Below are 25,803 nucleotides of genomic sequence, written 5' to 3'. Positions count from 1 at the left end.
TTGTGCTGTTAAGTCTAAGACAGATTCTGGGCTCTGATCTGGGTCTGATCTGTATCTAACAACACCTTGACGCCGGCCTGGATCTGGTGGTGGTCGAGGTCGTTGTTGGGGTCTTCTTCTTCAGCACGATCTCTTTGGAAAGAGCATTCTTCTCTTTTTCGTTCTCCCTCTCCTTGTCTTTCTTCTCTTTCTTTTTCTTATCCAACTTTGAGAAACAGAGAGAAAGGGGTGACCAGTTAGTGCTAATGACATGGTGTTGGGAGACCGGAGGAGGGTAGAATACATGTAACTACACATCAGTGTGTGTGTGTGAGGATGTAAGCTAACCGGCGTTGAGCTCCGTCGGCGTTGGCGCTGTGTGATGTCAGGCGTGCTGGCGGACACTCCTCCCCTCCAGCGCTCGGAGGGGTTCCGGTGAGGGTGGTGGTGGGAGCAGGCGTCCAGGGGGCTGGCTGAGGCTGAACGGGAGCAGTGGTGAGAGTCTGAGTACAACACAGAGATGAAGAGAAACAGGCTGGATGGACTAGGTCAGGTCGAGACTCCTATTACAGTTATGATAATGATAGGCCACTTAGGCCAGCTACTGTGAACGTAATGGTGGCAGATACAACCATTCAGGGTGGCTGTCTGGCAATATTAGGTTCTGCAGGATTTAACCACTGTTTGTGGCTGAGGTGAGTTTACTTCCTATGGCTGAAATAAGGCATGAAATCATGATACTGTAACTAGTGGGAGTATGGTGCATATCATACATGCTGTATGTTTTTCTCTGAAAGAGAAGGAAAACACTAGAATACCCAAGCTTCAACCCTGTAATTGTAAGTTAGCAACAAACAAAAGGAGAGAAGGTACATTTCCTGTAATGTTAAGTTCTATAATGAAAATAGAGTAAAGGGTCCTAGAGAGGGGTGACTCACGGAGGTCCCGGGAGTCGCTGGGGTTGAGCAGGGTCACAGCACTGCGGCTGCGGGCCAAAAAGGACAGGGTGGGAGTCATGAGCCTCTCCACGATGCGGCTCTCCCACGGGCTTAGACGCAGACTGCGAGCTGGGAGACACAAGAGGGTGCTGTTAGTACCTGGGTGCTCTTACCCCCCCCACACACACACACACACACACTGCAGACTCCCCTAAACCAGACACTGCACCACCACCAGGTTCAGCCACTGTTCCTCAGTCACTCACTGACGACACTGCAGCACAGCTTTTCATCCCCCAACACAAACAGGCCTCTGTCTGACCATACTCTCTCTAACTGCACCAACCTCACTCTGACCACACAGAGACAGTCACAGACTTCTCTCCAGTTGTACATTATGATGTGAAGAAATCCGGAGTTGTTTCACCTACAGTTACATGTCATTAATACAACTTTACCAATCATACATATTAACAAACCGACTCAACTGCTTCATTTTGAAAATGTTACTTCTTTCTAGATGACTTACCATTACAAAACACACCACCCAAAAGCCATGGCTATTTAGTAGGCCATGCAAAGGCAGGTTAAAGTTTCTGATCAATTCAACATTGTAAACTGGGTGGTTCGAGACCTGAATGCTGATTTGGCTGACAGCCATGGTATATCAGACCGTATACTACGGGTATGGCAAAACATTTATTTTTACTGCTCTAATTACGTTGGTAACCAGTTTATAATAGCAATAAGGCACCTCGGGGGTTTGTGATATATGGCCAATATACCATGGCTTTGCGTCGTGTCTAAGAACAGCCCTTAGTCGTGGTATATACCACCCCCCCACCGGGCCTTATTGCTTAATTATAGCCTACACTACCCGGATGCTACGAGTAAGTCTCACTCTTATGTCATTAGGTCAGTATCATATGTTTGTCTGTCATATGATGTTAAGTGTTACATTAGTGTCATAAGATGAAGACTGATCCATATGAAGTTCAACAACAGGAGGATGTGTTTGATGTATTGTGATGGGCTGCTACACAGACATTGGTTGGCACCCAATTCCATATATAGTGCATTCGTTTTGACCAGGGCCCATAGGGCTCTGGACAAAAATTGTGCACTACATGGGGAATAGGGTGGCATTTGGGATGCAGATTTTGACAAACACTCTCAAGAACAATCATAACTGGAACAAATGTAATGTCAGAGCAAATGTGTTTTGAACATTGTGAGAGCATGAAATCATTTGTCCCTAAAACTACACCAATATAAGAAATGAAGAACATTTCAAACACAGCATATAAGACAAAAAAACACAGAACTGGCGTTGTAGTGAAAGAACCAGACTGGTGGATTTGTTAGAGGCCTCTTTGAGAGTTCTGTGTGGAGGGGAATTTGGAGGAGAAATGAAACCTTTTGAAGATGAGTTGAAATAGGGACACTGTGCAATGCAGCGTTGCGTAATACTGTAACATACATAATACAGTACCTCCCGTTCCTCTCAAACTGGGGTAACGAGTCTGACCCTCCCCCTGAGTCTAATGGTGTCTCGTAAACTTCTTTCTAAGTAATTGGCAATTATCTGACTACAGAGTTTCAGCATCTTCAATGGGCCATTCATAGTATCTCACAATAGAATATTTACATGGGCTTCTCAAGTTCAACTCCATCACAAGGACAATTTGACAGTGGAATGTCCACAATGAGATGACCAAAACGATAAATAGCTGTTAATATCTGTTAAGAGACTTCCTGTACATTGCTTCGCTGCTGTACATTTTAGCAGACATTATTATCCAAAACGACTTACAGGAGCAATTAGGGTTAAGTGACTTGCTAAAGGGCACATCGACAGATTTTTCCCCTAGTCGGCTCAAGGATTTGAACCAGCAACCTTTCAGATACTGGCCCAACACTCCTAACCGCTACGTTACCTGCCGCCTACTGGTTTATTGTGTGGCCCCGAGTCTTTAGATCAAGTCGGCTATGCTAATGAGCATCCTAAATGGCACCCTATCCACTATTTGTATTTTTTTATTTAACCTTTATTTAACTAGGTAAGTCAGTTAAAAACAAATTCTTATTTACAATGACTGCCTACACCGGCTAAACCCAGACAACGCTGGGCCAATTGTGCTCCACCCTATGGGACTCCCAATCACGGCCAGTTGTGATACAGCCTGTGCACTACTTTTGACCAGGGCCCATAGGGTGCCATTTGGGATGCGACCTTGATACGTCTCCTTAGGTCAAGTCAGCTATGCTTGTGTAGATCACTCAGCTCTCTCTGCATGCTTTAACTAATCACATACGTACATAGGTACATACATACAGTCACACACACATTCACCCATGTAAGGTAAGCTCATAACAGCAACACATAGAAGCTGATGATAAGCGTGATGTGTCATTTCTGTAGATGCATGTAAAGCACATTTAGGATGTCACCTGTCAGTAAATGGAAAATCCTGAAAAGCATAAACAGATATACTAAGTTGCTAATATAATTGATTGGTTCATATTATCTAATGGACCTGGGGTTACCTTGGCTATATTTTTGGACAGATAATTTTCACAAAGTATTTTATGGTTGATAACCCAACTAGGCCCTGGCCTTGTTGCTAAGCAACAGTCAGGAGGATTTTTTTTCTCCTTCAATGCGTTAAGACATTTGCTTGGCTGCTGTTTGATCAAATGTACACCTGGTAGTTGGGATCCTGGGTCTATAAACGCATCTTTCTGTTATAGGCATACTTACTGTATATCCTGAAGCCAGAACATTTGTAGCTGCTAAATCGACTGCATTTTATATGGAAGCTTCTGGAAGATATAAGTCTGCTGAGGGAGGACATTCTGTGATCCTCATGCAAGAATTGACTATTGACGTCTGAATATTGCATTTTAACAACCATTACAGTGGTGTGGTATTGGAGATCAATAAAAGTTGGTTATGAGAGACATGTCAACATCTAAAAGTGTGGATGACAATAAAGCTGAATATTAATATTGTAGCAACTTTTAAACATGATGACCTCTCTATCTGAGATCTCCTATCCACATAATGTAATAAGTCAATAAAGAGTTCAGCCATGACTATCTGACCATGCACTTGTACATTTGTACCACCTCACCACCACTACTGACACCACACCACCATCACTGACATACCACCACCACTACTGACACCACACCACCATCACTGACATACCACCACCACTACTGACATACCACCACCACTACTGACACCACACCACCATCACTGACATACCACCACCACTACTGACATACCACCACCACTACTGACACCACACCACCACTACTGACACCACACCACCACCACTACTGACACCACAGCACCACTACTGACACCACACCACCAACACTACTGACACCACACCACCATCACTGACATACCACCACCACTACTGACATACCACCACCACTACTGACATACCACCACCACTACTGACATACCACCACCACTACTGACATACCACCACCACTACTGACACCACACCACCATCACTGACATACCACCACCACCACTACTACTGACACCACACCACCATCACTGACATACCACCACCACTACTGACATACCACCACCACTACTGACACCACACCACCACTACTGACACCACACCACCACTACTGACACCACACCACCACTACTGACATACCACCACCATCACTGACACCACACCACCACTACTGACACCACACCACCATCACTGACATACCACCACCACTACTGACACCACACCACCATCACTGACACCACACCACCACTACTGACACCACACCACCATCACTGACATACCACCACCACTACTGACACCACACCACCACCACTACTGACATACCACCACCACTACTGACACCACACCACCACTACTGATATACCACCACCACTACTGACACCACACCACCACTACTGACATACCACCACCACTACTGACACCACACCACCACTACTGGCATACCACCACCACTACTGACACCACACCACCACTACTGACACCACACCACCATCACTGACATACCACCACCACTACTGACACCACACCACCATCACTGACATACCACCACCACTACTGACACCACACCACCACTACTGACATACCACCACCACTACTGACACCACACCACCATCACTGACATACCACCACCACTACTGACACCACACCACCATCACTGACATACCACCACCACTACTGACACCACACCACCACTACTGACACCACACCACCACTACTGACACCACACCACCATCACTGACACCACACCACCATCACTGACACCACACTACCATCACTGACACTACACCACCATCACTGACACCACACCACCACTACTGACACCACACCACCATCACTGACACCACACCACCATCACTGACACCACACCACCATCACTGACACTACACCACCATCACTGACACCACACCACCACCACTACTGACACCAACACCACACCACCATCGCTGACACCACACCAACACTACTGACACCACACAACCACTACTGACGACACCACTACTGACACCACACAACCACTACTTACATCACACCACCACTACTGACGACACCATCACTACTGACACCACAATACCACACCACCATCACTGACATCACACTACCACAACACCACACCACCATCACTAACACCACACAACCACTACTGACGACACGACCACAACACCACCACTACTGAAACCACAACACCATTACTGACACCACACAACCACTACTGACGACACCACCACTACTGACACCACAATACCACAACACCACCACTACTGACACCACAATACCACAACACCACCACTACTGACACCACCATTACTGACACCACACCACTACTGACATCACTACACCACAACACCATACCATTGACACCACACCACCACCCCTGACACCGCACCACCACCAACACAGCATATCACCACAGCAGAGTGGAGGACAACCAAAGAGTGTGGAAGAGGAGGGTGTTGGGACCGAAGTGACAGAAACCTATATGCACCATTATAAAAAATTATCACAAAATATGGGATAGAAATGTCAGGGCTGATCAAAAATGCAAAGAGAAGGTAAATCAATCAACAACAACATCAACAAAACCACGATGCACACGAGACTGGGGGTGTGAGGGAGGTGATGTAGTGTTTTAGGGATAGGAAATGACCGGTCACCAAGCAACAGGCAGGCAGGCAGGCAGGCCACCAGCAACAACAGTTAAAAGAAAAACCAAACACCAGATCGGGGTAAGGTAAGGAGATCTGAGAGGGAGGGGGTGGGCAGAGGGGAGGAGGGGGGTTTATATAGAGGCCTGGTGGACATTGACGCGGGTCGGTCGTCCTTACTTCTGTTGGGGGAGTTCCAGAGGGTGGCAGAGGACTTGGACAGCCTGTTGTTAATGACAGGGTCCACCTGTCTCGGCAAGTTGACGGTGGAGGCCGAGCATCTGCCTGCACCGGAGAGAACGCAACAGACAACAACTGTTCACAAGGTTGGCGGGGTGGGGACCCGACGAGGCTGTGCTGGAGTCGTAGGGGAGAGGAGGGTCCGAGATCGCTGAGCTCAGATATATAAGACCCCTCTTCAAATGAAATCCCAAGTTCATGTCATTGTGATACCTAAATGCTATTTATCAAGTTTAATCTGCTGATCTGTTTATTTGTACATGTATGTGTATATAGTAACAATTGTTGGTTCACTAATGTTTTTATTACCATCCTCACACAGGTGTGGGCAATTGTAATTATCTGCTAGGCACCTGCATATAAAAAAAAAACTATGGCTTTGGCACATCTCTTGATGATCTGATGAAGGCATAAATGCCGAAACGCGTTAGCCTGCCCGGCCGAAAATAAAAAGGTGAAATAAGGTGACGTCTTTTTTGTCCCTTAAAATTTTTGGGGGAGTGCCACCATTTCTCAATGTTCTTGAACTTGGGATTTAATTTGAAGTCATTGTCATATATGGCAGAGCACCCAGCTATTAAAGCGAGATAGCGCACCTGTTACCCACTCCCCAATGCAAGACCCTTCTGTCTGTCTCTCTCCCTGAACCATGCAGCTGATAGAGCTAGACCTACAGGAGAGTAGGACCACTTCACCATGTTTCATTTTAGGCTGTCGGCTCAGACAGACCTGATCCACTCTATTTAGACAGGGCTAACTCTTTGATTCACCTCATTCATTATTAAGCAGTCCACTCAGACAGGACAGATTCAGAGTGCTTTTAATCCTGGGAAGGGGTTAGGGTACTGGAAAAAGGTTGGGGAAAAATTGGGAAAGTTAAATGACTGGGTTTATGAATAGCATCTAGAACCCAGAAACAAATCTTTGTATATAAAGCAACAACCGGAAAAGTGGAAAAATAGATTGTCTTTGTTGCTCAAACCAAAACACATCCACACACACTCATTTTCATTTACACTTCAGAGAGGAGAGAAGGTTCTTGACCTCAAGGTCACAATCAAAGAGATAGCCTTTCACAAGCTTGCGTCATTGTTGGACTGAGCAGCATAGGAGAGAGTTGGCACACTGAACACTGAGTCAATTCCTCACAGCTCTGATCAACTCAACACCTTGCAGTTCACGCAGCAAGTCTAATGAAACGTATACATGACACCTTTTCCCTTCTACCTCCTATTTCTGGACTCTACTGAACAGTGAGAATCTGGAGTGAGAGAAACGGTACGTTAAGAAGGATCAATACAAATCCAGTCTAAATCATAATGGTACTCAGTGATTCAGTGAAACATGAAGTCAAGTAGAAATAGTGAGCCAATGTTAGGCAAAATAATGTTAGTAAACATGAATTATACTGTAGAATGACTAATCTAGCTATTCTAATGGTACTCAGAACATTACCACCCCAACCAAATTACAGTGGCTAACAATGGCCTAACAAAACCTTAGGACACTGTAAATAATTAACATCAGTTAGACTAGAAAGTTAAGTTTCTGTCCTGTACTATGAAGGTACTCTGTACAAGCAATTCATTGAAGTTCTGGGTGGTTCATGTCTATACGGTTCTATGAGGTTCTACGTGGTTCCAGTGCGACTCACTTTGTCTGCGGGAGGTCTGGTTGAGGCCGCCAGCCCAGGACCATCTCTGCTGACGAATCTCAGCCCAGGTCTTTTTGGTTGACTTCTTGATGGCCGCCTCGTAGCGTTCCTGTGGTGGGGACATTGGGAGACAAAAACTCTCTCAAGAAGCTACACTTAGCTGAGAACAGTGATATGTAATATTTACAAAATTACCAAACCACCGTGTATGTGCCCTGTACACCCAAAGCAACCGCATAGAATTGAATATTATTCCTAAAATAATAATTAATGAAAGCTTAGATCATTGGCTGTATGTGTACCCTAGACTAACCAAGCTGATAACAAAACTGCACATAACACTTGAGCAAGAGAGAGATATTGAACGTGACCCTCCTCCAGGCCTCTACTCCCCACCTTGTTCTTTTCAAGTTTCTGCCTCTGTTTCTCCTCCAGGAGGGCTCTTCGTTTCTCAAGCTTCAGTCTCTGGTCCTCCAGCCTCTTCCTGCGCTCCTCCAGCTGGCTCTCCCTCAGACGCCTCGCCTTCTCCTCCTTCTCCAGCCACTGGGCCTTCTTAGCCGCTATGCAACGGGAGACAGCGGGTACAGGTTTAGTTTAGTTTTATATACTCATGGTTTAATTGATTCATTTCAATATACAGAACCAGTCAAAAGTTTGGACACCTACTCATTCAAGGGTTTTTCTTTATTTTTACTATTTTCTACATTATATAAAAATATAAAATATATCAAAACTATGAAATAACACATATGGAATCATGTAGTAACCAAGAAAGTGTTAAACAAATCAAAGTATATTTTATATTTGAGATTCTTCAAAGTAGCCAAACTTTGCCTTGATGATAGCTTTGCACTCTCTTGGCATTCTCTCAACCAGCTTCATAAGGGAGTCCCCTGGAATGCATTTCAATTAACAGGTGTGCCTTGTTAAAAGTTAATTTGTGGAATTTCTTTCCTTCTTAATGCATTTCAGACAATCAGTTGTGTTGTGACAAGGTAGGTGTGTTATACAGAAGATAGCCCTATTTGGTAAAATACCAAGTCCATATTATGGCAAGAACAGCTCAAATAAGCAAAGAGAAACAACAGGCCATCATTACTTTAAGACATGAAGGTCAGTTAATGCAGAAGTTTCTTCAAGTCCAGTCGCAAAAACCATCAAGCGCTATGATGGACCGTCACAGAAAAGGAAGACCCAGAGTTGCCTCTGCTGCAGAGGATAAGTTCATTAGATTTACCAGCTTCAACAATTGCAGTTCAAATAAATGCTTCACAGAGTTCAAGTAACAGACACATCTCACTATCAACTGTTCAGAGGAGACTGCGTGAATCAGGCCTTCATGGTCAAATTGCTGCAAAGAAACCACTACTAAAGGACACCAATAAGAAGAAGAGACTTGTTTGGGCCAAGAAACACAAGCAATGGACATTAGACCGGTGAAATCTGTCCTTTGGTCTGATGAGTCCAAATTTGAGATTTTTGGTTCAACCACCGTGTCTTTGTGAGACGTAGAGTAGGTGAACGGATGATCTCCGCATTTGTGGTTCCCACCGTGAAGCATGGAGGAGGAGGTGTTATGGTGTGGGGGTACTTTGCTGGTTACACTTTCAGTGATTTATTTAGAATTCAATGCACTCTTAACCAGCATGGCTACCACAGCATTCTGCAGCGATATGCAATCCCATCTGGTTTGTGCTTAGTGGGACAATCATTTGTTTTTCAACAGGACAATGACCTAAGACACCTCCAGGCTGTGTAAGGGCTATTTCACCAAGAAGGAGAGTGATGGAGTGCTGCATCAGATGACCTGGCCTCCACAATCACACGACCTCAACCCAATTGAGATGGTTTGGGATGAGTTGGACCGCAGAGTGAAGGAAAAGCAGCCAACAAGTGCTCAGCATATGTGGGAACTCCTTCAAGACTGTTGGAAAAGTGTTCCAGGTGAAGCTGGTTGAGAGAATGCCAAGAGTGTGCAAAGCTGTTATCAAGGCAAAGGGTGGCTACTTTGAAGAATTTAAAACTTGTTTGGTTACTACATGATTCCACATGTGTTATTTCATAGTGTTGATGTCTTCACTATTATTCTACAATGTAGAAAATAGTAAATATAAAGAAAAACCCTTGAATGAGTAGGTGTGTCCAAACTTTTGACTGGTACATGGCAGCTATACAAAAAAAAACATAAATAAATGTGGTACAGTTAGCTAATCAAGAAAGTTCAGAAGTCATGGATGGGATCATGCACCATTCAGGGTTGTGGAAGCACTTGGGGATAGTGAGCAGAGGAAACATCAGGGTTACATAGCTAATACCTTAGACCTGTTCTCTGTTACCAGCCTATTACCTAACTGGGATATAATCTCTCCATCTCTTTCTATTTATTTCTGCCCTACCTGGTCATAAACAACTCTGAATGACTGAGCAGTACATAATTTGCTGTTTGTTCACTGAGAGGATTTCTGGCCTGGTGATCTGTTAAAGACTTTTTAGAGGCACAAAAGTCTCATGGCTTCCTGGAACCAGATTGGTAAAGGAAGAAAAATAGAATGGGAAGATGAAGACATATTGTTGTTTACATCCTGCAAGAGTTGTAATCCTATTAGAATAATTCTAATAACAGTAAACAAGTAGTTGTTGTAGTAGCATCCTACTGTGTTTTACTAGTGCTTTCTAGCAGATACTGAGTTTCACGCCACAGATTCTGTGGCTCATTCCTGACAGACACGATTAAAATGCAATCATTCGGCTTTGTTTAAAATCCAAGCATACTGTGCACCAGCTGTGTCCTCTCAGCTCATTAAGCCTTCTCTGAGGTAGACGCCACATGTGTACTGTGTCTCAGAGTGGCATTTCCTGTTCTGCAGTCCCTTGCATGTGGGCCCACTTCCACAACACACATGTTGTTTAGCATGGTGGGGGCAAGCTACTTTTGAAGAGTTTTTGGGGGGCTCATAGTTTTTTGGTGCCCAATTCCACTGCACATGTTTTGTTTAGCCCTAAAATGGTGGGGTCTGGATACTCTTGAAGAGATTATTTTTTTCAAGATAATGTCTCAGTGCTGAATGTGAGATGTCCTCACTCCAGGCTGTGTAAGGGCTATTTCACCAAGAAGGAGAGTGATGGAGTGATGCAATCCTCACTCTGAAATATTTAAAACATTAAAACGATTTGGTCCAAATCTGAAATGCATGAGTGTTTGATGTTCTAAGTTAAGTACCTGATTTGTATTCTGTTAACATTCCCCAGCCCTTCTCTATAAATAAGTAAAAGGCTAGAATACTCTAGTCCAGGGGTTCTCAAACATTTTCGGTCCGGGGACCCCTTTTGTGATAGCAAAATAATCATGGACTTCCTCATAATCAGAACACAACTTGCATATAAGGAGATTTACTATGACTTCGGCAGTGCATGGCCGGACGAACCAAGTCTCCGGCCCTGGGAAGGAACATTTTCAAGTCCCACCTCTTGGCATCGGAGAGAAAATCTTCCAGTCCTCAAGCTAATTTCCTGCAATTCTAACCATTTTATCATGGGGAAGAGAGAGAACTTTGCAGTTTTAAAGGTTAAATTACAGTGCATTTATGTTTTCAAAAGATCTATTGTTTTTGGGGAATACAAGAAGTATTGAGTGGGAAAATGTCCAATTGCTGGAGTACTGTGAATACCAATATTCCTGTGAGCCTCCCAGGCCCATGTTGTTCAGGGTTAGGAACATAAACTGTAGCTTAAACGTATTCCACCAATCCCTTGGCCAAAATGTATCTGTTGTTGTTAGTAATATTCATAAAAAAATATTTAAAAATCAGATCTGGCCACAGACCCCTGCTCTAGTCTGCACCCACAAAGAAAACACTAGCTCGTTTCTCCATCATGAATCAAAATTAATTATAGCAATTTTCAGCATCTGAGTGGCAGAAATACAATTAGCTAAATACGTTGAGTGCATGCACTTTAACATTGTAATGCCATTACTGTGGCTTTATATACAATGTCCCTTACATAACAACCCTGCACTTTAATATATGTTGTAAATAAACATGTTTGATGTTTTATTGTCACATACACCAGATATGTGCAGTGAAATGTGTTGTTTTACAGGGTCAGCCATAGTAGTACGGTGCCCCTTGAGCAAATTAGGGTTCAGGGTATTGCACAAGGACACATCAACAGATTTTTCATCTTGTCAGCTCAGGTATTTGAACCAGCTACCATTTGGTTACTGGTCCACCGCTCTAACAACTAGGCTACCTGCCACCCTAAAGTGATAAGTACAAAAGATAATCACATTTAACTTTTTTTGTATGTCATCACCAGTATAGTATATATATGGCCATAAACTTTAGAACATCTAACCATAAAAGCTTGATTCATATCTTACATCTGGACCGACAGAGGTCAGCCAAAGGTTTGCCATTGTCAGTCAAATAAAAGGCTCTGTACGCTGGCTGGCTGGTTGGCTGGCTGGCTGGTTGGCTGGCTGGCTGCAGAAACGATTCCTTGGCATGGCGATTATAATGAAATAAGTAATTACATCTAATCTGTCTGAGAGGCACGTCACGGTCGATTCACGGTAATGACTACACATTTTTCACGCCGCGCCCCAGGGGGATTATGGGACGGCTCAGTGGGATACGCCCGCCAAGTCCTTCTCTGATTGGTTGCTCAGGATTTGGCCTCAGTGCAGAGAAAGGGGGGCTTAGGCCAATGTTGTGGGAGAATAGGGTTGGGGAAAATACTAGTCTACTGCATGTCTCTGAGTTGATAATAAGATCAGAATACAATATCATGAAAAATAGACCCTGAAAACATCTGTAGAGAAAAATCGATATTGGAAAGATATTACTAATGCCCCATCAAATTAATGCAAAGTATACATGCAAAAATTGATGGGGGATTTGAACAAATATGGTGAAAGAAAAATATCTGCAAAATGAGAACTTGAAAGAAAAAACATCATGATGGGGTCATATAACTGAACTATCTAATCGTTTCGACCTTCAGAGAAAAACAAGACATTCTAAGGTTCCCAGTGAAAAACGAGGACAACAAACAGAAGACAAAACAACTGATTCATGGAGGAGGTAGAAAAAGGAAAGAACTGTTGAGAAGCATACAGATTGAAATAAAAAGACATTGCATCACCATCACAAGGTGGAGATGTGGAAAATAATAGCATGACTGTTGCTGCTAACAAGTGATGTTACCAGTGCTGTTCTTATAGCCTTACCTTGCAGCTGAGTTTGCTGTTCTGAAGCAGCAATACGAGAGGGAAGACAACAGCAAGTGTCAACAAGCATCAATCATGCAAAAGCAGAACCCATGGCAGAGTATTTCAAATGTAAGACAGGAGATCAGTTAAGGGTTGCGTAATTCAACATATTGAAGGCTACAGTGTCTAATGGGTTAATAATCCCTACATTCTGTATCACTGTCTAGAGTCAGAAACGTTGGTGCATCCCAAATGATAGCCTATTCCCTTTATAGTGCACTACCTTTGACCAGGGCCCATATGACTATGTAGGGAATAGGGTGCCATTTGGTACGCATCCGTAGACAAGACTAGATACGTCTCTTTGCCCTCCACAACAGGCAAACCCAACATTTCACATAGGATACAATGATATAATTTCTCTATAGCATCTTTTCCTTTAGGGCTTACCAATGTATTTGGCCCTCTCCTCCCTCCGCTCCTTGGCCTGCTTCTGTCGTTGCTCTGTGCTCAACCCATCTAGGCAGAGAAAGATACACTAAGCATACCAAACATTAAGAACACCTTCCTAATATTGAGTTGCACCCCACCCTCAGAGCAGCCTCAATTCGTTGGGGGATGGACTCTACAAGGTGTTGAAAACGTTCCGCAGGGATGCTGGCACATGTTGACTCCAACACTTCCTACAGTTGTGTCAAGTTGGCTGGATGTCCTTTGGATGGTGGACCATTCTTGATACACACGGGAAACTGTTGAGCATGAAAAACTCAGCAGCGTTGCAGTTGACACAAAAGCCTGTCACCTACTACCATACCCTGTTCAAAGGCACTTACATGTTTTGTCTTGCTCATTCACCCTCTGAATGGTACACATACACAATTCATGTCTCAATTGTCTCAATGTTTAAAAATCCTTCTTTAACCTGTCTCCTCCCCTTCATCTACACTGATTGAAGTGGATTTAACAAGTGACATCAATAAGGGATCATAGCTTTCACCTGGATTCACCTGGTCACTCTATTTCAAGGAAAGAGCAGGTGTTCCTAATGATTTGTATACACATTGTACATTTATTTTGACCTAAAATATCAATGCAATGCAGAGTCCCAGTGCACAGAACAGCTGATCGCACCTGTCATGTAGAGTACAATAGCATAGCAGAGGTCATGTACTTGAAACAATTATTGTACAAATTCTAAACTACAGTGTGTATTCATATATTCAAGATGAAGGTCTACGTGTGCGTTCCAAATGGCACCCTATTGCCTATATAGAGCATTAATTTTGACCAGAGCCCTATTGACCATGGTGGAAAGCAGTGCACTACATAGGGAATAGGGTGTAATTTGGGACGCAGCCTACATCTCCCGCTGCGATGCTATAATGTTATTCACTCTACAGTTAAACAGTTTGTGTGAACCCGAATGGAACTCATGTGATCATATATTTTGCACCCTTTCCTGTCTGCAGCAATTATCAATGTTAACTCTGACCCACTTTGATAAATGCAAACAGCATCAGAGGAAGGATTTTTGTATGCATTTCAAATCCTGTTTCAGCCTAGGCACAGATGTACTGTATTTTGGTGGCTGTGGCTGTGGACCGGGCTCTGTTTTGATAAAGCTGTATGTATTGGAAACGGAGCCTTAGGGTAACGCCAATCTCTTTCTGAGGAGCTCAAACTTCATGCTATGTAATATGTATGCCCCGGCCGTAACTATAGCAACCGCTCTTTCCTCCCACCACCATCAAAGGGTGAATTTCTGTACTGGAGTCTTATAAGGCTGGAGTCTGAAGAGACAGGCTGGAGAGTGTTCAGGAAAACTCCCTGAGCCTGAGGTCCTCCTGTCCCAACACAGGGCTTCAGTACTCCCCCCTCTTCCTCAAACCCCACCTCCTTATTCCTGCATACCGTACCATCCACAACAAACGATTTGGGGTTCAGCCATTGCCATCTGTCTGATTGGGTATGTAATGACTAAAGATCAATTCGATCACCAGAATCATTGGATGGTTCTGCCCTCTGTGGACAGGTAGACCAGCTTCAATAGCTCCCTTACTCTACACATTACACTGTATATCTAACCCCAGGCTATTTCCTTATCCTCCTGCTTCTCTCTCTCTCTGGTGCTCAGAGGTGAGACGTTGTATACCGTACCTCCTTTTTTAGGCTGGGGGCTGGTACTAGACCCAGGGGTGCCAGGTCTGGCATCTGTCTTGGTGGAGGACTCTGTCTTTGAGGTGGGCTCTGTTTTGGGACAGATCTCTGTGTTTGGTGAGAGGTCTGAAATGTCTGAGTCATCTGGTGTCAGTAGGTCCTTGATTATCTCCTTGTCTTCATTCTGGATGGGCCGAGGCTCTGGTGTGGAGGGGAGACCTGGAACACAGAGATAACGTTCATCAATGAACGGAAATAAAACACTATACATAAAGGGTAGGTTTGAAGACGATATATATATATATACTACTGTTCAAAAATTTGGGGTCACTTAAAAATGTCCTTGTTTTTTGAAAGAAAAGCTAATTTTTTGTCCATTAAAATAACATAAAATTGATCAGAAATACAGTGTAGACATTGTTAATGTTGTAAATGACTATTGTAGCTGGAAACGGCAGATTTTTTATGGAATATCTACATAGGCATATAGAGGCCCATTATCAGCAACCATCACTCCTGTGTTCCAATGGCACGTTGTCTGAGTTAATCCAATTTTATCATTTTAAAAGGCTAATTGATCATTAGAAAACACTTTTGTAATTATGTTAGCAAAGCTGAAAACTGTTGTCCTGATTAAAGAAGCAATAAAACTGGCTTTCTTTAGACTAGTTGAGTATCTGGAGCATCAGCATTTGTGGGTTCAATTACAGGCTCAAAATGGCCAGAAACAAAGAACTTTCTTCTGAAACTCGTCAGTCTATTCTTTTTCTGAAAAATGAAGGCTATTCCTTTCGAGAAATTGCCAAGAAACTGAAGATCTCGTACAACACTGTGTACTACTCCCTTCACAGAACAGCGAACACTGGCTCTAACCAGAATAGAAAGAGGAGTGGGAGGCCCCGGTGCACAACTGAGCAAGAGGACAAGTATATTAGAGTGTCTAGTTTGAGAAACAGACGCCTCACAAGTCCTCAACTGCCAGCTTCATTAAATAGTACCCGCAAAACCCCAGTCTCAACGTCAACAGTGAAGAGGCGACCCTGGGATGCTGGCCTTCAAGGCAGAGTAGCAAAGAAAAAGCCATATCTCAGACTGGCCAATAAAAATGTTGATGTTGAGACTGGTGTTTTGCAGGTACTATTCAATGAAGCTGCCAGTTGAGGACTTGTGAGGCGTCTGTTTCTCAAACGTTTTGGCCCACAGTGAGAAGAAGACAAGGCTCAGCCTAGCTTTAGCAAAAATAATAAGCAAGACACAGTCAAAGGCAAGGAAAGTTAGGGAATACGTAGATTTTTACAATAGATTGAGAGAGGGGGGGGGGGGGGTAGACTGATAAAAAGAAAGAGACAGAGATGTCAAATTGGCTTTTTACCAAATTATCATACGACAGACCACGTATTCACCCTAATTGACAACAAACAAACAAACCAAAACAAAGGCAAAGTCTTCTCATGCTTTGTTGATTTCAAAAAAGGCTTCGACTCAATTTGGCATGAGGGTCTGCTATACAAATTGATGTAAAGTGGTGTTGTGGGAAAAACGTACAACATTATAAAATCTATGTACACAAACAATAAGTGTGCAGATAAAATTGGCAAAAAACATACATTTCTTCCCACAGGGCCTAAGGGTGAGACAGGGATGCAGCTTAAGCCCCACCCTCTTCAACATATATATCAACAAATTGGTGAGGGCACTAGAAAAGTCTGCAGCACCCGGCCTCATCCTACTAGAATCTGAAGTGAAATGTCTACTGTTTGCTGATGATCTAGTGCTTCTGTCACCAACCAAGGAGGGCCTAGAGCAGCACCTAGATATTCTGCATAGATTCTGCCAGACCTGGGCCCTGACAGTAAATCTCAGTAAGACCAAAATAATGGTGTTCCAAAAAATGTCCAGTCGCCAGGACCACAAATACAGTCATGGCCAAAAGTTTTGAGAATGACACAAATATTAATTTTCACAAAGTTTGCTGCTTCAGTGTCTTTAGATATTTTTGTCAGATGTTACTATGGAATACTGAAGTATAATTACAAGCATTTCATAGGTGTCAAAGGCTTTTATTGACAATTACATGAAGTTGATGCAAAGAGTCAATATTTGCAGTGTTGACCATTCTTTTTCAAGACCTCTGTAATCCGCCCTGGCATGCTGTCAATTAACTTCTGGGCCTCATCCTGACTGATGGCAGCCCATTCTTGCATAATCAATGCTTGGAGTTTGTCAGAATTTGTGGGTTTTTGTTTGTCCACCCGCCTCTTGAGGATTGACCACAAGTTCTCAATGGGATTAAGGTCTGGGGAGTTTCCTGGCCATGGACCCAAAATATCAATGTTTTGTTCCTCAAGCCACTTAGTTATCACGTTTGCCTTATGGCAAGGTACTCCATCGTGCTGGAAAAGGCATTGTTCGTCACCCAACTGTTCCTGGATGGTTGGGAGAAGTTGCTCTCGGAGGATGTGTTGGTACCATTCTTTATTCATGGCTGTGTTCTTTGTGAGTGAGCAAAATTGTGAGTGAGCCCACTCCCTTGGCTGAGAAGCAACCCCACACATGAATGGTCTAAGGATGCTTTACTGTTGGCATGCCACAGGACTGATGTTAGCGCTCCCCTTGTCTTCTCCAGACAAGCTTTTTTCCGGATGCCCAAAACAATCGGAAAGGGGATTCATCAGAGAAAATGACTTTACCCCAGTCCTCAGCAGTCCAATCCCTGTACCTTTTGCAGAATATCAGTTATCCCTGATGTTTTTCCTGGAGAGAAGTGGCTTCTTTGCTGGCCTTCTTGACACCAGGCCATTCTCCAAAAGTCTTCGCCTCACTGTGCGTGCAGATGCATCACACCTGCCTGCTGCCATTCCTGAGCAAGCTCTGTACTGGTGGTGCCCCGATCCCGCAGCTGAATCAACTTTAGGAGACGGTCCTGGCGCTTGCTGGACTTTCTTGGGCGCCCTGAAGCCTTCTCCACAACTATTCAACCGCTCTCCTTGAAGTTCTTGATCATCCGATAAATGGTTGATTTAGGTGCAATCTTACTGGCAGCAATATCCTTGCCTGTGAAGCCCTTTTTGTGCAAAGCAATGATGATGGCACGTGTTTCCTTGCAGGTAACCATGGTTGACAGAGGAAGAACAATGATTCCAAGCACCACGCTCCTTTTGAAGCTTCCAGTCTGTTATTCGAACTCAATCAGTATGACAGAGTGATCTCCAGCCTTGTCCTCGTCAACACTCACACCTGTGTTATTAACGAGAGAATCACTGACATGATGTCAGCTGGTCCTTTTGTGGCAGGGCTGAAATGCAGTGGAAATGTTTTTTGGGGGTGATTCAGTTCATTTGCATGGCAAAGAGGGACTTTGCAAATAATTGCAATTCATCTGATCACTCTTCATAACATTCTGGAGTATATGAAAATTGCCATCATACAAACTGAGGCAGCAGACTTTGTGAAAATTAATATTTGTGTAATTCTCAAAACTTTTGGCCACGACTGTACAAATTCCATCTAGACACAGTTGCCCTAGAGCACATAAAAAACTATACATACCTTGGCCTAAACATCAGCGCCACAGGTAACTTCCACAAAGCTGTGAACGATCTGAGAGACAAGGCATTCTATGCCATCAAAAGGAACATAAAATCCGACATACCAATTAGGATCTGGCTAAAAATACTTGAATCAGTTATAGAACCCATTGCCCTTTATGGTTGAGAGGTCTGTGGTCTGCTCACCAACCAAGAATTCACGAAATGGGACAAACACCAAATTAATACCCGCTAATTATCAAAATCCAGAAAAGAGAAGTTAAATTCTACTTCCACCTAAAAGGAAGCGATTCCCAAACCTTCCATAACAAAGCCATCACCTACAGAGAGATGTATCTGGATTAGAGTCCCCTAAGCAAGCTGGTCCTGGGGCTCTGTTCACAAACACAAACACACCCCACAGAGCCCCAGGACAGCAACACAATTGGACCCAACCAAATCATGAGAAAACAAAAAGATAATTACTTGACACATTGGAAAGAATTAACAAAAAAACAGAGCAAACTAGAATGCTATTTGGCCCTAAACAGAGAGTACACAGTGGCAGAATACCTGACCACTGTGACTCACCCAAACTTAAGGAAAGCTTTGACCGTGTACAGACTCAGTGAGCATAGCCTTGCTATTGAGAAAGGCCGCCATAGGCAGACCTGGCTCTCAAGAGAAGACAGGCTATGTGCACACTGCCCACAAAATGAGGTGGAAACTGAGCTGCACTTCCTAACCTCCTACCCAATGTATGACCATGTTAGAGACACATATTTCTCTCAGATTACACAGAGCCACAAAGAATTCGAAAACAACCCCAATTTTGATAAACTCCCATATCTACTGGGTGAAATACCACAGTGTGCCATCACAGCAGCAAGGTTTGTGACCTGTTGCCACAAGAAAAGGTCAACCAGTGAAGAACAAACACCATTGTAAATACAAACCATATTTTTGCTTATTTATTTTACCTTTTGTACTTTAACCATTTGTACATCGTTACAACACTGTATATATACATAATATGACATTTGTAATGTCTTTATTCTTTTGGAATTTCTGTGAGTGTAATGTTTACTGTTCATTTTATTGTTTATTTCACTTTTGTATATTATCTACTTCACTTGCTTTGGCAATGTTAACATGCCAATAAAGCACCTTGAATTGAATTGAGAGAGAGGGAGAGAGTACAGAGAAAAAGAAATAGAGAGATGGTATCAGAAAAATAAGAGCGTGAGAGAGAAAGGGGGGGAGGGAGTAGATTAAGAAAAAGAATGGGAGAGAGTAGACTGAGAAAAAGAAAGAGAGAGAGTAGATTGAGAGGGAGGGAGGGAGACTAAAAATATAGGCTATATTTCCATCAAGCACTATCAACAAATGCAGAGAAAAGGCTCAGCCGTAGAGCGCCATTTTGAGGGGCAAACAGGCCAATTTCAATACAGGCCTTTTTGAAAAGGAAAGTGCTGATGTAACATTTAGAATGGCTAATTAATGATGTGCCAACCTCTGCAAAAGCTCTTAAAATGCTAAATATGCTGCTGGTTACTCAAGCTCTGTTCTGGAACTGCAACATGATCCCTCTGAGTGGGGGATGCAGTGTTTCCCCTAGGATGTTTTTCAGCAGTGGTAGCAAACGTTTGCGTGGGAGGGGGGATTTCCTTTTGCTGGGGGGGTCCGGGGTCATGCACCCCCATTTTAACATTTCCAAGATTTCTAAAAACATGTTTTTACTTAGTCATAATGGGTTATTGTGTGTACATGGGTGATAAAATAAAATAAAAGATTTAATCCATTTTGAATTGAGGCTGTAACACAACAAAATGTGGAATAAATCACAGGGTATGAATACTTTCTGAAGGCACTGTACCTAATTTAAAACCACCTAAAGACTCAAAGCATCAAATGCTACAAATATACATTGCAACTTGTCATTCCAGGGTTTTTTTCTGGAACAAAAGGGGGCTTAGGAGGTGGGTGTGGTGGGGGCATGGTAGTGGACATGGCCTGCTGCTGCTAAATTAATATAGGGTAAACACTGGGATGTATGAGTCGACAGAATGTGACGTGTGCACATCGACCATTGGAATGAAATACCATACCATCAGGCAGATACTTTTCAGTAACACATAATCAGTAGCATTCAAAGTCAAGTTACAGTACATATCATATTCTCTATAGGATTCACTAACAAAAGCATGATAAAGCATAATCAGTCTTTGCTCTGATCTTCAGTCCTTGGACCAAGCTTCTTAACAACTGACCTTTGGACAGGTGACAGACAGGTCACAGGAAGCCAAAACATATCCTGTATTAATACCTCATCAGACGTTGTTTTTACACTTGGCTCTCCTGCTGACTGTGTCTGCGTCCCAGATGGAACCCTATTCCCTATATAATGCACTACTTTTGACCAGATTCCTATGAGCAGGCCCATCCTCAGACCCTTTGATGGGTCTGAGGAGAGGGATACGCTCCATCTGCCCACTGTGAGCTTAATGTGAGTCAGAGAGCAGGCTGGATGCCTTCACACCTATATCACACAACAATATCCTTCTCTTTCTTTGTCTCGCTCTTTCTTTTCCTCTCTCTCTCTCTCCCTCTCCCCTTCTGTTCCTTTTTTGTCTCTCTTTCTTTCTTTTGTTGCCCTTTGAATCATTGTAGAGATGCACAATTTATCTTCTCCCTTGTTCTACTGAAACTCCCCCTCTCTCTATCAATCTCTGTCTCTCTCTCTCTTCTCCTCCCTCGCTGTTCTCCATCGGTCTTTGTAGAGGTGTGCAATTTTTCTTCACCCTCCCCCCAACGCTCTCTCCCTCTTTCTCTCCTTTTCTCTCTCCCCCACCATGCGTCATTATGTCGTAGTGCAGTTTGTCACTGTGAGCACCAGTGTTGCTGTTACAGCTAGGCCCAGACAGCAGCTGAATAGCACAGTCTACAGACAGACACAGAGACCTAGGTCCTGGTCAAAAGTAGTGCACTATATAGGGAATAGGGTGCCATTTGGGACAGAGAACAAACACTTACCGAACCCCATAAATCACATATTAACACTGGGCCTCTCTCCAGCTGCCTCTATTTACAGTACACACATCCAGCCAGGGATGGCAACACAGAGGCGAAATCATAGCAGGTTAATGGGAGGATAATTAAGAAATAAGAATTGAGGGGGTGTGGTATATGGCCAATATACCACGGCTAATGGCTGTTCTTACCACAACGCAACGCAGAGTGCCTGGATACAACCCTTAGCCGTGGTATATTGGGCATATACCACAAACCCCCGAGGTGCCTTAGTGCTATTATAAACTGGTTACTAACGTAATTAGAAGAGTAAAAATAAATGTTTTGTCATACACGTGGTATATGGCTTTCAGCTTATCAGCATTCATGGCTCGAACCACCCAGTTTATAATGTGCATTGAATCATCTGTCAAGATGACAGAACAACTGCAGGTTTCTGCAAAGAGAATCACTCCACTTGTAACTGCCAGAAAATACAATGTGATTTGGCAAGAATAGTACGATAAACCTTCCCAGAGAGTAAACTTGGAATATTTGAACATTACATCACAAGAACCGCAAAATATGACCTAAATAAGAGTGCCATACATTGAGAGGGAAAAGGTGAAGAAACACCCCACAGTACTACATTGACAGTGTGAAGGACTATCATGAGTTCAAGAAGCATATCCAGGTCTGTTGGATAACTGGGAGGAAAAGGTTGAAGACACCCTTCAGCTATTATAGTGTCATGAGAGAAAGGTGAGAGAGCCCACCTCTGTCACTGAACTATAAACCCTCACACAACTGGGAAAGACATGAAAAGGTAAAATGTCCAACTTCCCAAAAGCTAAAATAGAAGCTATTGTGAACTCTCTGCATAGAAACAGGAACTTAGCTAAAACCACACAACAGAGGGAGAGAGGATGACAGAGTCTGACTTCATCCCAAGTCAAATTTGGGGGTGGTTTTGAAACTGTGCTATGGGGTTATTACAGTAATAAGTATGTTTGTGTGGGTGTGGTCCTGTGTTTTCATCTCTGGGCTTTAATGATGTTGAGGGAAGGAACCAAAAGTGGAAGGAGGGGCAGGACAAGAGGGAAGGAGAGAACAGAAACAAACTCCAAAAGGAACAGACTGTGTGGAAGGAACATTGTGGAACGTTCTGTTAGAAAAACACTAAAGTTGTTTTCATTCGTGAGTCAATCTGTGAGTCTGGTATGGTTGGGTTGTTTATAGGAAGAGTATAAGCAAGTCCAAAATAGTTTCAGTTCATATTTGATCACTCTGATCATTTTGTAGCAAAATACTGTACATTATAATTTCATAGGGACGTAGTCAAACACAATTCATCTTAGTAACTATAAGGAGCTCCGGCTCCATGTCTTAAAGGCCCTTCAGATATGTTCCTAGTCCACTCAACATGTGTAGGTCTCATCAACTAGGCCTATTCATGTGACAGGCCCCCAATGAACACACAAACACAGATCCAGCAGATTCACCCTCCTCCACCCTCCTCCGCTCCGTCCCTTCTTCCGCTCTGCTCCCCTCTACCGCAGCCGGCCATCTCAGGTTTCTGTGCCACTCTGACAGACACAGGAGTTAAAAATAGTGACAAGCAGCTCAGAGCACGGTGCACCCTACGCAGAATGTCAACCATACATGGGACTGGGCTTCTGCTGTGGCACCTTTGGAAAATCACAGAGGCTGGAAGCATGCTCCGACGGTAAGTATAAGACAGTAAAAATCCCAAAGAAAAATAAAGTAATACGTAAGTAGGTGGAAATTATAAGCAAATTAGAGTATTAACAAATCTATGTGAGAACTGCTTTACACAGGCCAGGACAAGATCATTGTTGTTACATAAGAATTGTGATCAAGTCAAGAGAAGTCCATTCTGGGTATGTTACACACTGCATTAGCCTAAGTACTGTAAGTGGAGCCTGCAATGGGGGCTGCGTTTGACAGAGGCAGTGTGTGTGCAGTTTAGGGTCTGTCTGCCGAGGGAGGGAGGGAGGGAGGGAGGGAGGGAGGGAGGGAGGGAGGGAGGGAGGGAGGGGCACCAGCATACTGGATCTGGGTCAGGCTGACCTCAGGAATCCCTGGTATGTGCACTTCCCCTGTGTCTCGGTGTTTGTGTCTCAGTGATTGTGTCTCAGTGTGTGTGTCTCAGTGTGTGTGTCACAGTGTGTGTGTACAGTGTTTGTGGCTGGATGGCAACATGGTAAGAGTGACAGTGACCCAGAGTGAGGAGAGAGAGAGACAAAGGTAGACAGTCATAATAAACAATATATCAACAACAACTCAACCGGGACAAGAGACAACATGGCTCCAATGAGGCCTACATTCAACAGTCTTTCTTCTACAATCACTCTCCCAGCTCCATCAGTGGCAGACAACACAGTCTCTGACCACTATAAAACCAAGTAAACCAGAAGGTCAGGGAGTCCAGTCATTCACGCAGCAACCTGCCCCATAACCATCCTCTCTGGGCCCATCCATGACTCTCAGACATCAATAACACCTTAAGCATCTTAGAACTCCCTCACAAGCATCTACAATGGGAACGGAGCAATAAAACAAACATTGGCTGAACCTTTGAACTTTTATAATTATCACCCAGCCACCTCAGTAGCTATTTAAAGATGCCACCAGATGGTCAGTCCTTGCATCCATTGCTCTGTCTATGAATTTGAGAGAGGTTACCTTTCTCCAACCCTATCCCTCAGCTGTTTAACCAAAAACAGTGGAGGGGTATCCACTTGGTTGTTGTTTGAACTGCAGACTGCCCCTGTAGAGAGGCCACCAGATGAACACAGCCATAGCAGTCCTAGAGAGCCCAGAAAGACCAACAACTGTAACGAATCACTGTCTCTCTTGGAAAAACACTACTTTAAGTTTAGTTCAATGAAAGGGCGCTTTCAGAAAATATTTTATATTCTAAAGCAGCCTTTCAATTACAGGGCGCTTGCGCTCAAAGATATGCTCACTATGTGCAGCACCTCACAATCTTTCATACATTTCTGTCTTCATTAAGTTTCAACTAACTTCCATGGTCCATGGTGCATTTAGGCTAACTCAGACATTTGGATTATGTTAAAACAGTAACGAGAAGAAATTAAAATATTGTTTTTCACAGAGTTAATTCTGCTGTATAGTTTCTTTCAACAGCCATATGTTGTTGTATTGGCGCCGAAAAACATGGCTGATGTTTACATTCTCCCAACCAATTGTGCTATTTTGTAAGATTTTTGGGGTTTTGTGTAAGATGCAGGAAAAGGGGCCGCAGATCGGGCAGCCTTCTGAGAGGCCGGAGGAGAGCGAGTAAACTCCCACTGCCTGTCACGTTCTGACCATAGTTCTTATGTGTTTTGCTTGTTTTAGTGTTGGTCAGGACGTGAGCTGGGTGGGCATTCTATGTTGTGTGTCTTGTTTGTCCGTTTCTATGTTTGGCCTAATATGGTTCTCAATCAGAGGCAGATGTTTTGTGTTGTCTCTGATTGGGAATCATATATAGGTGGCTTGTTTTGTGTTGGGGATTTGTGGGTGGTTGTTTCCTGTGTCAGTGTTTGTGCCACACGGGACTGTGACGGTTAGTTGGTTTGTTATTTTGTTGTGATTGTGGGTGGTTGTTTCCTGTCTTTGTGTTTTCTCTGCACCAGCTAGGACTGTATCGGTTTGCCACATTTGTTATTTTGTATTTGTTTAGTGTTCACAGTATTTTCGTAATTAAATATGTTGAGCACAAACTACGCTGCGTCTTGGTCCGATCCCTGTTACACCTCCTCTTCAGACGAAGAGGAGGAAGGCTGCCGTTACACTGCCATCCGTTCTTTTGCTAATGTGCAATCGTTAGAAAATAAAATTGATGACCTACTATTAAGATTATCCTACCAACGGGA

At 43.5% G+C, this 25,803-nt stretch overlaps 1 protein-coding gene across 11 annotated transcripts in view; it reads right to left on the bottom strand.

The window, feature by feature from the left end:
* The window catches only part of map7d1b (MAP7 domain containing 1b), a 52,055-nt gene that overhangs the window by 9,162 nt on the left and 17,090 nt on the right, over positions 1-25,803 (bottom strand). For 4 of the 11 annotated variants that reach the window (XM_071375380.1, XM_071375382.1, XM_071375381.1 and 1 more), the window contains exons 2-10: positions 15,366-15,584; positions 13,659-13,727; positions 13,227-13,247; positions 8,393-8,556; positions 7,997-8,105; positions 6,283-6,387; positions 918-1,046; positions 328-482; positions 66-205 (exon numbers count right to left, since the gene is read on the bottom strand). In XM_071375380.1, the coding sequence (XP_071231481.1) occupies positions 66-205; positions 328-482; positions 918-1,046; positions 6,283-6,387; positions 7,997-8,105; positions 8,393-8,556; positions 13,227-13,247; positions 13,659-13,727; positions 15,366-15,584 (1,111 nt within the window). The remainder of the gene's footprint in view (positions 1-65; positions 206-327; positions 483-917; positions 1,047-6,282; positions 6,388-7,996; positions 8,106-8,392; positions 8,557-13,226; positions 13,248-13,658; positions 13,728-15,365; positions 15,585-25,803) is intronic. The other 7 variants (XM_071375386.1, XM_071375387.1, XM_071375388.1 and 4 more) reach the window with 7 other exon arrangements.

The sequence above is a fragment of the Salvelinus alpinus genome, chromosome 29 (assembly GCF_045679555.1).
Source record: "Salvelinus alpinus chromosome 29, SLU_Salpinus.1, whole genome shotgun sequence".
NCBI lineage: Eukaryota > Metazoa > Chordata > Actinopteri > Salmoniformes > Salmonidae > Salvelinus > Salvelinus alpinus.
Note: the sequence above shows the minus strand (reverse complement) of the source record. Positions and strands in the feature narration are given on the sequence as shown.